We start from the raw sequence: 16,103 nt of genomic DNA on the forward strand, positions 1-16,103 counted from the left end.
TTTAAACATATTTGTGATCGGAGTGATGGCTCGTGACGATAAAAATACATACTTTTATACTGCTAGTTAATATTACTAATGTAAATCAGTGATACAGTACACACCTGGGTAATCTACAGTATGTAGTAATCGTGTTCATTAAGTAATCTACATCCCCAATTCCAAAAAAAAAAAAAGTAGATGATGACAAACTGTAGACGCAGTTTTCTCGCACGTTGTCGAACCGCCGCCCATCTTTACTTCTGAAAGACTCCGCCTCTTTTAAGATCCTCTTTTTACCTGTTCCCAATTAGCCTCCGGCTGTTTCTTTTCAGCTTTAACGCTTCCTTTTCCAGCCTTTCGTTGCCCCCTGTCCCAACTTTTTCGAGACGTGTTGCGCCTACCGATTTCAAAATGACCTTGTTTTGTTTTTTTTTTCTTAAAATTGTACATTTTCCTCAGTTTAAACGTTTGAAACGTTTCCCATGTTCTGTTGTGAATAACGTTACGGGTTTATGAGATCCGCAAATCATTGCACGCTGTTTTTATTGACATTTTAGACAGCATCCCAATTCTTTTGGAATTGGGTTTGTACAAGCACCTTCCTGTATACCTAAAGCACTATAGTCATGATGACATGAAAGTGTTGTTTTGTTGCGAAATACATTTACTTTGTAACGGTGTAAGCGTTAATATTCTACATTCAGATTTGGGATCGAGTTTACGTCGGGTCGTATGGTCGCAAGAGTAATAACTTGGATGGGAGCGTTTATTCTATCATAGGATTATACTGTATATGTACTGTATATACACATGTATATACAGTTACAGCTCTAAATTAAAATGATCATTTTTGTATGGTTATAACTGATACTTAGGTCATTCCAGTCGGTTAAGAAAATATCTATATTGACTAAGTGCACTAGTCCTGATTAGTTTTAGTTTTATGATCTCAGACCTTCTTTTCATTCCTTTAAACTATATTTTAACATGCTCACGTGCAGCTCAACGTTCCTTAACATGGTACATTATTATAGTGATATTCTTGGGAAATTTGTTTAATATAGCGCATTCAATTGAACACACTGACAATCTCTTAATCTGATACAGACTGTGAGTGTAACACGGCAGGTGACTCATCAGGGTTTCAGATATGTTTTTAGTCTACTCATCCCTACATTTCCTGTTGGTTGCTATATTTAAAAAAAAACAACCAAAAAAACAAAAAAATATCATTCGATGATATTGTCTGAGGATTTAAAAGTGGAAGATCCCAACAGAAACCAATCTCATTCATTTCCACGTGGCTGTCTAAGCCACGGCTCTCTCAGGTTGTCATGTGGAACAGTGTGTGTACTTTGCTGCAGACGGCCGACCTTCCAGCGCGGCGTTTGTCAGCTTGTTATAGAAAAGGCCAAGCTGTGTTGGTCTCTCGGTAATACCTAGTGGATTGTTTAGAGCCAGCCCTTTTGCCACCAGGCTGGCCTCAATTTAAAGATCTTCGGTTTCTTGGTGGACAGTGCTGGATCATGAGCACTTCATCGTTCCGTGTGGGGTTTTGAGCTGCTACCTGTACTTCCTTTCAATGAATGCAATTATATACCTGTAATATAAGCTACATCCTAGAAGGAAAGGGGTCTGATATTGATAACTCACAGGAAACCAGTACTGAGTGATGGATTAATCAGTATTTGTTTTAGCTTTGACGTCGGCGCGTTGTTAGTAACAGGGCAGCGTGGTCATGAAGCAGGTAACGTTGCCGCCTCACAGGTCCAGGGTTCCCGGTTCGATCCTGAGCACAGGTTACTGTCTGTTTGAGGTTTTACATGTACTCCCAGTGTCCACATGGGTTTCTTCAGGGTGTTTCCTCCCCCTTCCGAAAACATTCAGATGGAGTATTTGCTAAATTGTCCATAGGTGTGAGGTGAGGATGTATGTGCATGGAGCCCTGCACCGACCAGGCATCCCCATTCAGGGTGTATTCCTGCCTCACGCCCAGAGTTCCTGGGATAAGTTCCAGATCCACCGTGACCCTGTCCAAGATAAAGCGATTATTGAAGACGAATGAATCGATATTGTTAATCAGACAAAACCTGTTTTTTTAAACCAAGGTTGTAGTCATTTGGCTGTTTTATAAACACTGGAAACGGGCGATATTTTGTTGCGTAACTTTCCTAACAACTGAACTTGAAAACTGCCTTGTACTGTAGTATAACCTCCCCATACCCTCGTTCTGCTCTCTCCTCTGAACCCACGTCACACTGGAAGTGCGATTGCATGCTTTCTGTCTATCTGAATACACAAGAGAGATGGACCAGTGCTGTTTAAAGAGCATTGAAGTGTCCAGGGATTTAACCTTTTCGCACAGTCCACGTTAAAAAAAAGTCTATGCACAGGGTCTCTTTCCTCTGGGAGGCGTTAGTAAGAGCTTGAAGTGTTTCGGCTCAGCCTGCTCTTTAAAAAGCTAAAGTGCTCTCGAGTGGCAGTCTGTCTACACAACTCTGTGTGTGTGAAATAGACAGAGGCCAGAAAGATTAAGATAGACGATAAAGATATCGAGATGTATATTAACGTCTAGCCGGACTATCATGGAAAATGGCCCTGGATTTAATTCCGTATCGGTAACTTGTTTTAAGCGGAATTTTTTAGAGCATGCTGTAATCTATCACAAAAAGCCGTCTAATATTGATAAAAAAATATATACATTTTATGACCTGTTGGCTTCTATGTCGGATTATCCATCAAACAACAAACCATGAGTAAATTTGTCTAACGTTTTTTTTTTTTTTTTTTTTTTTTTTTTTAAGCATCCCAGAAAATGCCTTTAAATGTTACCCCTCTAACGCGTTCTCTTCCTGAGCCAACAACCGACTCAATGGTTCTGCCTACAGAAGCTCTCTGGACTCATCCCTAAGGTGACCCTCCCAAACTTACTGCTCATTAGCGCTTCTGGAGGTCCATACCTGATAAAAACCTCCACGTTCCACTTGGGTTCAAAATCCAGCATACAGACAGAGAAGCATGCAATAAGAAAAACCTCAGGGCTTTACATGAATTTGAATGGATTTGAATGAATTTACCTGCAAAATACCTTTCAAAATACTCCTCCGGTGACCTTAGATTTGATATGTATGATCTCATTTCACGCTTGACGCTTGTTAAGGACCCGATCTTTAATCCTGGATTTGCTGAACTGTCCTCACCTGCTGCACTAGTTTCAATCACTTACATTTACTTATCTTCTGCACCCGTCTATGACACAACGTCCTGATCCCACCCTTCCCCAAACGAACCAGCCAACCAGAGCAGCGTCATTAGCATACAAAACTGACGTAAACGAAGATTTTAGTTGTAGTCTGATTAAACCTTTCTAGTATATGCCTATCTCTAACACGGGCTACCTAGTGCACAGCAGCTCCTCCATCGTGAACGGTACACTTTTAATAATGTTCTTTTAGCAAGCACGTTAATTCAGTGAGTTTGTTGGGAGGCCAACAGGCATGGTGCTTTCAGCTAGCTAATTTTGATATGTTAGCCTAAGAACAAATAAATCACTTCATTCTCGTTCAGATTGCATCCTTGTCTGATCTAGCAGTCTTGTCTTGTTTTTGTTCGTTGAGGAAAAAACGTTTTCACATTTCAACATTTACATTCCGAGTAGAATTTTGAATGATTTGATCATCAGGTTGATGCCATTCTCATCTCCACCACCACATGTTCCGATAATAATCCACAAATAGCCACATATTTGGCTTCCTATGTTAATTAATATGGCATCCTATATTCCAGTGATTAACAATATTGTTTATTTTGCCCTTTTCTGTTGATAGATTCAGCTGACACTATCTACACTTCTTGTGCCTTCTTGTTTGTACGAGTGACGAGATGCGGCAAATACAACTCAGCCTCCTGAACGATGACCTTTTCCCATGGATTAATAGGCTTTATACTGACAGCATTAATAAACAGTTTTGCAGGTTTCTGCACGCTTATGAGGGATCACTCTGCATGCTAATAGCACTTCCTCCCCATCGCTCATCTACTTTCATTCATCGGCAAACAAACCGTGCGTTGGTTTAAACCGTGTTCGGTCTTCTCGTTCCCTCTGCTCGTGTGTTTCGTTCCCGTTTCATTTCTATCTTTCTCCTTCAGCTGTATTTCTATATTATATATTCAGCACTGTTTGGCTTTTTTTTTGTTGTTGTTGTTGTTTGTTCTCTTTCTCCCTTACTGACCCAGAGCACCATTTCTCAACTCCTTTCTCAAAGCCACCATCTTTTTTTCTTTTTTTTTTTTTTCAATACCCCTCTCATTCTATCTTAATCTGTGTGAGTGTGCTTCTGTCTCTCCCTCATCTCCTCTCTCAGCAGGATAGGCTGATTATGTGTGTCTAAAGCAGGCTGTCCTATGCTGGCACTGGCCAAGGTCAATTCTGGCCACACATTCAAAGTGGAGCGAATCTTTCGTGCAAAATCCAGACATAGGATGCTGTTGGGTTTGAGCCCAGAGGAAATGAACCGCCATGTCTCCTAAATATTTCCATTTTCTCTCCTCAGTTACCTTTATTGGAGCATCGTTGTACGTCGACTGTCGAGTACGTAGCTGACCTGCACTATGCCAAACTGACACACCTTCACAGCTCTTCGACTGAAATAAGCACCATCCAGTACCTGCTTAAATGCATTCGAGTAATTATCTTGTCATGTCCTTTGGAGGTTCTCTGGAGACTTCCTCGTCTTGCCATTCTTTTCCCACAATAAAAAAAAGAAGAGACAATAGCTAGAAATAGAGACAAGAAAGAAGGGGGGAAAAAATCACTTGCCTTCCAGGACCCCTTGAGTGTTACCATGGTAACCCAGTGGAAACGCACATGCTGTTTTAATAGTAGAAAATGAAGGGCTGTTAAAAGAGCATCAGAGGAAAGAGAATGATGTTACGAATGCTTCTCCCTAACAATGTTCCCATGGTGGAGAGCAAGGTGAGGATAGCCCTGGCGCATGTCACCTGACTCATTTGTTGGCTACTGTGCAAAATCAAACAGAAGCTCATGGCGAGCTGCTGGCATCAACTAGCCGAGTCCTGCACCGGCACCTCTGGCAGCCATTCACACACTCAGTGGAGTGATGTGTAGGAGTGTAGGAGGTGTAGACTTCTCTCAGGGAAGCAGTACCTTCATGTAGCACGTCTCTGCTGGACCACGGCTCGGTCTCGATTCGCTGTCGATCTGTCATCACGGCACTCCGGTGAAATTCGATTGTGATTTTCGTCCCAGATAACAGCGTGTTATGTTTAAGAAGGCGCGATTAAATATTCCAGTGCGTTATATATGCGATACTAAGTATATACAGTTTTTAACCTCGGACATTTTTTTAAAATTATATGCTATTTAGTAATTAAGATACGAAATAAGATAACGCCGTTGTCAGCTCTGAATTAGATATGGTATGGATTTTTTTTTTTTTTCATTTTGTCTGCCTGTACGCTTAGAGTTTAGAAAGACACGTTCAGATTTTCATGTTGTCTTTATAAAGTCAAAATAAGCATCGAAGATGCCTTGGCACTGGCTTCCAAACACTGCTTTGAGACGCAGCATGTGTATGTTACGATAATTTCTAACTCAGTCAACGTCTGAAACATCAAAACCCTGCTGACATTAGACAAACACCGAGATCCAATTCAAGCCAATGGTGTGAAAACCGCACAGTGTATTTAACCATTCTCACATTGAACATCAGAATAGGGAAAAATCTAATCTCATTTGGCATGGTTGTTGGTGTTGAACGAGCTGGTTCGAGTAGGTCAGAAACCGCTGGTCTTTTTGGGACTTTTGTAGAGTTTACACGGAATGGTGCGAAAAACAAAAAACACCCAGTTAGTGGCAGTTCTGTGGTCAGCAATGCCGCATCGAAGAAGTGATAGGACAACGTCTAGACTGGTTCAAGCCGACAGGAAGTCTACAGTTACTAAATTAAGCACGCTTTACAATTGGGAGGAGCAGAAAAGCATCTCACTATACAAAACACATCGAAGCTTGAGCCAAAAACAGGTGGGCTCAGACTCGCCCAAACTGGAAAAAGCTGACCAGGTGATGTTTTTCCAATCTTCAACTGTCCAGTTTTGGTGAACCTGCGCCCACTGTCGTCTCGGTTTCTTCTCCTTGAATGAATATACAGTAGATATATTAGAATAAGTCAGTTGCAGACTTGAGCATGAAAATGGGACTCTGTCACGATCATCCCTTCAGTATTTGATATGTAAAACACTGTAATTAGTTTTAATTGCTGGCTCTGTGTCAGGTTGTGCCATGCTGAAAATCTGGTGCCATCGCATGATTTGGAAATGAGCGTTCAGTATGCTCTATCTAAAAAGCATCTAACTAATTACTGTTACCATCCAGTGAGCAATATGCCTCACCTGATGAGATGAATCTTTAATTACCTTTTTGAAGTGACACAGGCAGCCATGGATTTAAAAAAAAAAAAAACGTCGCTTGCGTCGGTCTTCAGTCGGTCTTATTTTGTTATTCGTGTCATTTATGGAATTGTTGCACGCTTTAATGCAAGTGCAGGCAGCCTGCGTACCTCTGTATATGAGTGTTGCCGTTGTAATGGTTATGCTGTAATTCTTTCATTCAAAAGTGTCCATGTCTTGCAGTGCATAAAATAATGAGTCTTTATCGATCACATACAGCACCGTGAAATTATTTACTTCGCATACACCAGTGTGTTAGGAAGTTGGGGTCAGAGTGCAGGGTCAGCCATGATACAGCACCCCCTGGAGGAGAGAGGGTTAAGGGCCTTGCTCAATGGCCCAACAGTGGCAGCTTGGCAGCGCTGGGGCTTGAACCCCTGACCTTCCGATCAGTAACCCAGAGTCTTAACCGCCAAGCCCCCACTGCCCCCTGCCAAGCCATCACTGCCCCCCGCCAAGCCCCCACTGCCCCCCGCCAAGCCCCCACTGCCCCTAAAATGTCTCAAAGAGCTTGGGTTTTGGCTGTAGTGATGAAAACGGAAATATGTTTAATATCAATTCGATTCAAACACATAGTAAAGTGGCAGGAATGAAATATCCTCAGGTAATTCTATGGACGTCTCGGATGTGCTCTGGGGAAACCTTGAGCCCATGTGCACGCTGAGACGTTTCGAGAGGACCCTTCATTACATCAACACTGGGCACAGCTGGTGTTGGAGGGCTAAACACTCAGGAGGGTTTAACACGGAGCTAAAAATGATACACATACATTATATCCTGCTGGAGCATGAACACAGTGCTGGTGCAGTCAATGAAGCCTCCCTTTAGTGTTTAATCAAGGGGACTGGAGAACCCTCCAAAACACATCCGAGTTCAACTCCCTTACATAATGCAATTTTGCCCCATTCAGTCAGCCATGACTTAGTCCCTACCTCCTCTCCTCCTCGAAACTAAAGCTACTGGTTGTCTGCAGCTGACAGGGAACAATTTAACAAGCGGTAATAACTGAGATCACAGTGGGATTGCCTGCGTTTGGACAGAAGATTAAAATAACCAGGTGGAATTTACAGAGTTCTGCAACATGCGTGTTAACACAATGCTTTACAATAAAGGATTGCAAAGAGAATTCTGAAAGGTTTCATCCAAAAAATAAGCCCAACAAACTGACAAGTGAAAGCAGGTGTTCATCTGTGTTTTAATGCCCTGTAAGAAGCTCGGCGCAAAATTAAATATCAGTTCTGTCTTAACTGGCCTGCGATACGGCATTATCGCATTAATACCTGCCTCGATTACAACAGATTGGTTTTGGCACAGTGTGGATTTGCGTTACGGCGTTTATTGCATGTCAAGTCATGATGGATCTGGTGCTTAATCTAACAGGACTGTTATTACCGCTTATTATATAAGAGTGTGGAATTTATTAGCATATGTAAGTAAGCACACGCTTGTTTGTTTCGATGCTGGCAACAAGCAGCGTGCTTCCTGGATTTATGAAGTGGCGGAGTTATTGAACTGACAGACGGCGCCAACAAACTTTAATCAAAAGCAATAAATCGCGAGGTAATGCAATTTACAAGACCCGCAGCATTCACCAATGACATCGAATAAAGAGAGATAGTTCGGTATTGAAAACGAAAGGCTTCGTAAGCCATCTTTCATAGTTGAGCGGTGATCATGAAGAATGATGGCACTGTCATTGTGTATGAAATTCTTTAAAACGTCTTATTACATCTTTGCTGTAGGATTAGCGTGGCCATATAATATATCTAACAGGTAATATTATTTAGCATGTCTAGAGGAATGAAATATAAGAAAGACCTTGTTCGGCAAAAGCACGGCGATGAAAATACATTTTTCTGTGTTGTAAATTGTGTTTAACCATCCGTAATATCTCAATCGCATGCTGAAGATCTGTCGTTGGAGTTAGAGGGCGTCCATGTTGAAATGACGTCATTTACATGCTGGGTTTTTTTTTGTTTGTTTTTTTTTAGATCTTGGTGGCAAAGCTTTTTAATATGAAACCTACACGTAATGAAAAAGCTGGCCGTCTTACACACGTTTGGTGAACCCCCATGCTTTTACACCGTTGATTCTTTCAGCTTCCACAAACATATACCGCCTTCATGTAGCAAACAAGTCACAAGTCCTCAAATCAACAGCAAATCTTAATGAACCCCCCCCCACCCCCTTCTCTCTCTCTCTCTCTCTCACACAGGAACTCTTTACAGCCGAATGCAAGTTCAAAGAGTCCGTGTTTGAGAACTACTATGTGATCTACTCGTCCATGTTGTACAGGCAGCAGGAGTCAGGGAGAGCCTGGTTTCTGGGTCTCAATAAAGAGGGCCAGGCAATGAAAGGCAACCGAGTGAAGAAAACCAAACCAGCTGCTCACTTCCTGCCCAAGCCATTAGAAGGTAACGAGTGCTACGGGACCTGGTTGGTGAACCCAGCCCCCCTCTGGTTTGCTTTGACTCTGCAGGGTTTTACTCAAGCTTTTCTAAACCAGGAGTTCTCAATTATTCAGCAGGCAGAGACCCATTTAACCTTAATGTTCCATGAACACATTCAGCACAGGTTTATTTAATGAACTATTCAAATATATATCAGCCTCATTGTTTAAATGTGTACAGTAATGTTTTGATGTTTATTGGAGCCATAGAGCGCTTTTTAGTTGAAAAAAAAAAACCAAACAAACAACTTTCACTCAGAATTCAGTTCAAGTGAAGCAATTTTTGAATTAAAGCTAAGATCTATAAGGACTCAATAATAAATATTTACTTATATAACATGTATGTTGTTATTATTATTAGTATTATTACTATTATAATATTTTTATTATTGTTATGGCTACTACTGTTATTATTATTATTATTATTATTATTATTATTAGTAGTAGTAGTAGTATTGTTATTGTTGTTACTATTGTTATTATTATTATTACTATTATTATTATTATTTTGTTTTATTGTTATTATTATTATTATTATTATTATTATTATTAGTAGTAGTAGTAGTAGTAGTATTGTTATTACTATTGTTATTATTATTATTACTATTATTATTATTATTATTATTATTTTGTTTTATTGTTATTATTATTATTATTATTATTATTAGTAGTAGTAGTAGTAGTAGTATTGTTATTACTATTGTTATTATTATTATTACTATTATTATTATTATTATTATTTTGTTTTATTGTTATTATTATTATTATTAGTAGTAGTAGTAGTAGTAGTAGTAGTAGTAGTATTGTTATTGTTATTAAATTATTATTATTGTTATTATCATCATTAGTATTAGTTGCTATTAGTATTACTATTATTATTATTATTATTATTATTGTTGTTGTTATTATTATTGTTATTATTATCAGTATTATAATGATTATATAATCATATCATCTGTTATTATATTGTGTAATATTATAAAATAATCTGATGTTATTATATAATAATTGATCTTATAATAGAGCAGTGGTGGCTGAGTGGTTAAGACGTTGATATCTGTGTGTGTTATTGTTGTTATATGAGTTCAAAGTCAGTTCATATAAACCTCTTCATGCTTTCCTAAGTCAAAGATGGAATTAAGTAAGAGCGCAAAGGACTATAAATGATGAGAGAATTTAGAAAAGGAAAGAACAGGAAGATTCATATTAATACAGTGTTCTACTATGAGTCTGAACCCAATCCACGCCACGCAGGCATCATTCCTCAGGCGTGGAGCGCCATGTTATGTTTTACTTCCTGTGTGAAATGTAGCTCATAATGATGAGTGGCCTTTGAAATTTACAGCCATGGTTTGTGTGGAGCTGATAGGATTGTCCTGTCCTCGTATGAGAAATGTCGAGACTTTATTGTGGCTCGGCAGAGAGACTCATGCCTCCCAGGCTTCTTTCTCACGTGCTGATTTGTGTGCATTATATAGCCACAAATGCAGAAAGGCCACCTGTTTGCAGCCCGAGGTAAACAAGAGATCGGAGCTCTGCAGCGGCTCGGATTAAAACAAGGGATTTGTGGTGCAGAGCTAAGCTGGGTTTCTGTTATACTGTATAAGCAGGAGAACTTATCCTGGGAGATCAGGCCCCCCTCCTTTCAGAAATGTGGCATTCTGTCTGGAGCCTGTCTGACAGGCTGTCTTAAACTCTGACAAAGTCACACAGGCTCTGTCAGAGCCGGCCTAATGAACGCTCACTTCTCACCCAAGCGTGTTTCGAACTCGTACATGGAGAAGGCAGGCATTATTCTGGCTTTTTAGTTAGTTACAGGCTCATTATTTCACCTAGGCTATTGTTCACATGTGTGTGTGTGTGTGTGTGTGTGTGTGTGTGTGTGTGTGTGTGTGTGCGTGCTCTGCTCCTGCAGTCGCAATGTACCGAGAGCCATCATTGCACGATGTGGGAGAGACCTTACCCAAAACCGCTGCACCTCCTGCTAAAAGCACAAGCGAGCCGGTCGTGATGAACGGAGGCAAGCCCGTCAGCAAGGAGGCGAGCAAGCCCAGCACATAGCCCAGCCTCGGCTCAGAGAGAGAAAGATGCTCTCCTTCTCTCTTCTACGGACCTGGTCCAGACGAGCCCCTCTCCTCCTCTCCTCCTTTTCTGCTCTCCTCTGACTTTCTCCATCCACTTGGCAAAAATCGATTGCAGAAGTGTGACCAAGCGTAGCGACGAGGAGGATTCGACTGGATGAATCAGCTCAGCCCGCACCATGGAATGCCTCAGCAGCCTCCCCTCAGCCTCACCCTCATCCTCACCCCCAACTCTCCCCCTGCCTGCACATACAATACCGCGACCCATTTTTCTGTGACTGCGACAATCCACGAGAACGAAGAGTGGAACGGCGGCCGTGGGGGGGCGTCGAGCAGCGGCCATCTTTGTCCCGCTGATGGTCACCCGTGACTACTTTTTTGAGCCCTGTATCAGAAGCGTCTAATTCAGATCTATTTTCTATACACAGTGAACACCAGCTATGCTCTGGGGAAGGACTGACTTGCAAGAAAACAGGACTGTCGTCCTCGAAATGTTTTTATAGAGTTTCTTCCCGTGTCTCCTGCTCAGTCTTGCTTTCTCTCTCTTTTGCGTTCTCTTTCATTGGTCAAACTCGCACTCTTTTCTCTTTGTCCAGTGCTAGAGAAAACATTTGCAGGGGCTACGTGTGATTTTTCTAACAACCCGAACAATCCATCTATGTGAACACGTCCAGTACACCTACACACACACACACACACACACACACACACACACACACACACACACATTACTCGTGTAGGACTGAAGTGCCAGTGGTGGCTCTCATGCAGGATAATTCAGGAGGACTGGAGTCACCACAAAGCCTATAGAAATGCGAATTAGCTTAGGCTCAACACTGTTTCTCTTTCTCGATCGAGTGTACAGAAAGAGACACTGGAAGCTGATTACTCACTTACCCACAACTCCACATTGCCCTCCTGCAGTCAGTGCACCTGAATGCACGGAGGTGCCTGATGCATACGTGTCCACATATCTCATATCTTCACCAAGCCGGCATATAGAGGAAGCCAAATTCTATTTTTCTTTACAGATAGCTTAGAGCGCACGCTCTAGGAACATATATAGGCCTTGTAGGCCTCAGGTCAAGGCACTCCCCTCATGCTGAACTGTCAGCTGATCCTGGTGTTCACTTAATGGGCCTTTTTGTTCCGCAAAAGCATGGGCAAGGTTAGTATTGTGTTCTGTTCATGGCGTATGATGCAAATCAAGAAATGGCTTCACTGTATGAAAAAATGATTATTATTATTATTATTATGATTATTTTTGAAAAAAAAAAAAGCTTTACAAATAGACGTTTAATGACTAGCTAATCATAATTAAATAAGGAGAGTTTTCTTTCCTAGCTCAGCATGCAGAGTCCAGTACTGCTCATATTGGCCTATTGTGTGCCTGTGATGACCTCTAACCCAGCATGCAAAAACATGTACCCAGTCTGTGCTGGGTTAAAGGTGCCTCATGCCCCCAAGAAACGCACACACACGCACACACACGCACACACACGCACACACACGCACACACACGCACACACACGCACACAAAGAGTGGCTTAGTCAATCTATAAACACTCGTCTCACTTGCTATTCTTTTGTAATGATCTTGATTGTTGAATGATTTTACCAAAGTCGATCAATCCATCCGAGAATCCGGACCCACTGGATGCAGTACAGTGCAGTGGGCAGCACTAAAACCTCACCCACTCTGTCCAGTTTTGCTTCGTTGCTCACTGTGACAAATATTCACCCTCACACCAGAATAAACTTTGCCTTTTTGAGTAAATCCTGGATGGGTGGGATTGTAGTCATTAGAGTATACAGTCCATTCGAACCAGACACGTGGGGTACCGATCAGTTAATCACCTGCATGCTTTTCCTTAAGGACCAAAAACGAAGAAAAAAAAGAAAAGGGAAAGGTACAACGGATCATTAGACTGTTTACTGTAGGTCAGCACCGAATGGGCATGTTCTTCAAACGTTATTCTCTCATCCTACTTTCTCCGCCTCGAACTCATAGCACTTTTCGATCCGGAGTCATCATTTACTCACGACTTTTAGCGAACGATCGAGGATTTTCTGAATCTCTGGGTCAGATTTGATATTAAGCCTGTCTTGCTTTAATAACTCTCCTAGTTTAATGAATACGATTTAGAATGTTATTATTATGTAGACTGAAGCTGGGCTGCTAAATTGCAAATATATCCAAGGCTTCATTTGAAGACCTGTATTTTCTGGAATTTATTGGGATTATGAGCTACTTTCTATATTAGGATGTATCGAAGCACATTAGTTCGACTCGCGTATTTGTACGACGCTGTGTCGCTAGAATGACATGCGGTGCCGTAGACCGAGGGAGCGTAAAGCGTACGAGTTGAGTTGAGAGCAGCTGTCCGACTTCCACAGCCTCCACAACACACACACACACACACACACACACACTGATCATTCTCTCAGATCTCAGATGAACTCTACATGCTGGGCTAACCTGCCCTTCAAACCAGTTGACTAGTCCTACGAAGGCTGAATTTATTTTTGTAAATGACTGGTGAGTAAATGTACAGTACATCTGTTTGTCAGTCTGTTTAGTTCCTTTCTTTCTTTCTTTCTTTCTTTCTTTTATTTTTACTCCTCTCTATCTTGCAAAAATGGTACTGTGTTCTGTTCCATGCAGGTGATGTGTACTGTTGTCTGTCCATCCTAAGGAGCTACCACACACCCATGTTGTTCATTCTTTTCTTTCTCCCTGTCCATATTTTTTCTGTTCTCCGGGCAAAGTCTTTGTCACTCGTTCTTAGGTTTCAGTCGTTAGTGTGACCATTACTTCATCTTTTGCATGGGAAGAGGATGGCATTTAAGAAATGCATGTTGTAGGCTATGTGTATCAAGAAATGTTGGTATGTACTGCTAATTTTACATACATATATGCAAAGAGTTTGTCTGCACTGTACAGTTTGTGTTTGTTGTACGCACAGATACAACATATTGAATAAAATATTTATATAAAGGTGTACTGTAACGTCACTAAGAACCTTAATGCAATACGATGTGCAGTATATTACTGCACTCAGCCTTTTTTTAGATGATCAAACTGTTGGCTAATAGTGGACATTGTGGGTCTTTTATCCAATCGTATATATATATATATATATATATAAATATATATACATATATATAATATAACACGTGAACATGCGAGCGTGGGCGATTCTCTCAAAACGACCTGTCTACACATTACACATCATTTCTGAACTGTCAGCTCACTGTAAGCTGGTATATATTGAACAGATTTATGGCATTTTATGTCAAAGTGGATTATTGCAGAGCTTTATACACTTGCGAACATGCTGTTTTCGTTCTTATTACTTCTTATCATATTAATATTTCACCATAACTTGAGTTATAAACACTTCAGTATAAGGGGACACACGTTTCACGTTCAATTACAGCTGAATTGAGCAGTTATTTGGCAACCTTAACACCTTGGTAGTGCTTTATTTAATGTTCTTATATTTTTACCTTAAACTGTAGATCCGGGGTATTCGATTAAAATCGTGAAAAGTCCGGATACGTAAACATTTCTTGCTTTAAAAAAGGTCCTGATTAGCGACTAACATGATAATGAGGGTTTATTTATGAAATATATACAGAGTGAAATTAGTTTCTTCACATACCCCAGCGTGTTAGGAAGTTGGGGTCAGAGTGCAGGGTCAGACGTGATACAGCGCCCCCTGGAGCAGAGAGGGTTAAGGGCCTTGCTCAAGGAATCAACAGTAGCAGTTTAGCAGTTCTGGGGCTTGAACCCCCCGACCTTCTGATCAGTCACCCAGAGCCTTAACCGCCAAGCCACCACTGCCCCCCACATGACTGGATCCATGTTAAATTGATGTGTCTGATGTACATCCATGAAGTAAATCATTAACGGTTAAGCATTCGAATTTATCTGCTACGGTTTGTTTCATAGTGGTGTTTCACGTTAACACATTTGACTAGCGCCACGGACAACCATAAAACATCTTTTAGATTTAGTGTTAGAGTTCAAAACCCACTTTTTTTTTAACAAGCCATGTCATCATTTCTCTGATCAGTCCAGAGAGGGTAAACGAAATAAAAATCTAGACCCCCACCCCGCCAGTGAGTTCTCAATGAGCTACCGTAAGGTTTTATATAAATGCACGTGCCGGGCTGCAGCAGAGGATCCTCGTGAATACTTCGCTCGGTCTGCTGGACCTCTTCTATAGATCTTACCAACTTAACTCCTTATTAACTGCTGCTATGAATTCATATCCAATATATAACCTCCTATACTGAAGTGTTCCCATGTTCTCTCGACTGATACAGTATATCTCAAGCACATTGTATGGTGTAATTGTCGTCTCGCTCACCTGAGTGCAGGGTTAACTTTGTTTTCATCCATTAAACACCCTTTTGATTGTGGCAGAACTGTACCAAGCTGATATACACTCAGACAATGATCTGACAAATAATCGCATCAGTAATAAAACACGCTGTTTGGATCCTGCCCATGTACCTGCATCCTCCTGTGTGGCATTAGTGAACGTCTGTGTATGCATTCATTCCTATAAAACATTTCATGACATATAGTTGTAATAGAAACAAAAGAATGACAAGGTAACGTGTCTTCAAACCAATGTCTCTTGCTCATATTTGTTTGACTTGAATAAAAAAAAAAAAAAAAAAGGAAAACCTTGCTTTAATAAAGGAGATTTGTAACCAGTACAATGAATACTGTTATATACATGAAGCAGATTCCGAGTGCTTCTGTTCCTAACTAACATGGAATCCTGTCGAGCAGCCCCTTTTCTGATGAACAAGCAGTCTTTAGAAAACGTCAGTACTCGTCTCCCACCCAGATTTCACAGGCGTTCCCGGTCCAGCCGTCCCAGCACTCGCACGTCCCGCAGGTGCACATGCCGTTTCCTGGAACAGGATGTGAGAAGAGGAACAGGAAATGAAATGCGACCGTCTCTACATGACCTTCTAGACTTTTTCTTGGCCTTGAAGGTTGTGCGATGTTACCTGTTGTTGTTGTTGTTGTTGTTTTATTCCTTTTTCATCGTTTTTATTTCTCATTTATATGACACGAGTACTGTACCTGGCTTTGTGAAAGG

At 41.0% G+C, this 16,103-nt stretch overlaps 2 protein-coding genes across 3 annotated transcripts in view; one reads left to right on the forward strand and one right to left on the reverse strand.

The window, feature by feature from the left end:
• The window catches only part of fgf14 (fibroblast growth factor 14), a 142,386-nt gene extending 131,321 nt beyond the window's left edge, over window positions 1-11,065 (forward strand). For both annotated transcript variants that reach the window (XM_053627713.1, XM_053627714.1), the window contains exons 4-5: window positions 8,666-8,864; window positions 10,815-11,065. In XM_053627713.1, coding sequence (XP_053483688.1) covers window positions 8,666-8,864; window positions 10,815-10,960 — 345 coding nt within the window. In that variant the 3' untranslated portion in view covers window positions 10,961-11,065. The remainder of the gene's footprint in view (window positions 1-8,665; window positions 8,865-10,814) is intronic.
• Window positions 11,066-15,613: 4,548 nt separating this feature from the next.
• Window positions 15,614-16,103, reverse strand: part of itgbl1 (integrin, beta-like 1) — a 57,183-nt gene continuing 56,693 nt past the window's right edge. The window contains exon 11 of the mRNA XM_053627715.1: window positions 15,614-15,912. Within this exon, the coding sequence (XP_053483690.1) occupies window positions 15,824-15,912 (89 nt within the window). The 3' untranslated portion in view covers window positions 15,614-15,823. The remainder of the gene's footprint in view (window positions 15,913-16,103) is intronic.

This window comes from Ictalurus furcatus, chromosome 6, assembly GCF_023375685.1.
Source record: "Ictalurus furcatus strain D&B chromosome 6, Billie_1.0, whole genome shotgun sequence".
NCBI lineage: Eukaryota > Metazoa > Chordata > Actinopteri > Siluriformes > Ictaluridae > Ictalurus > Ictalurus furcatus.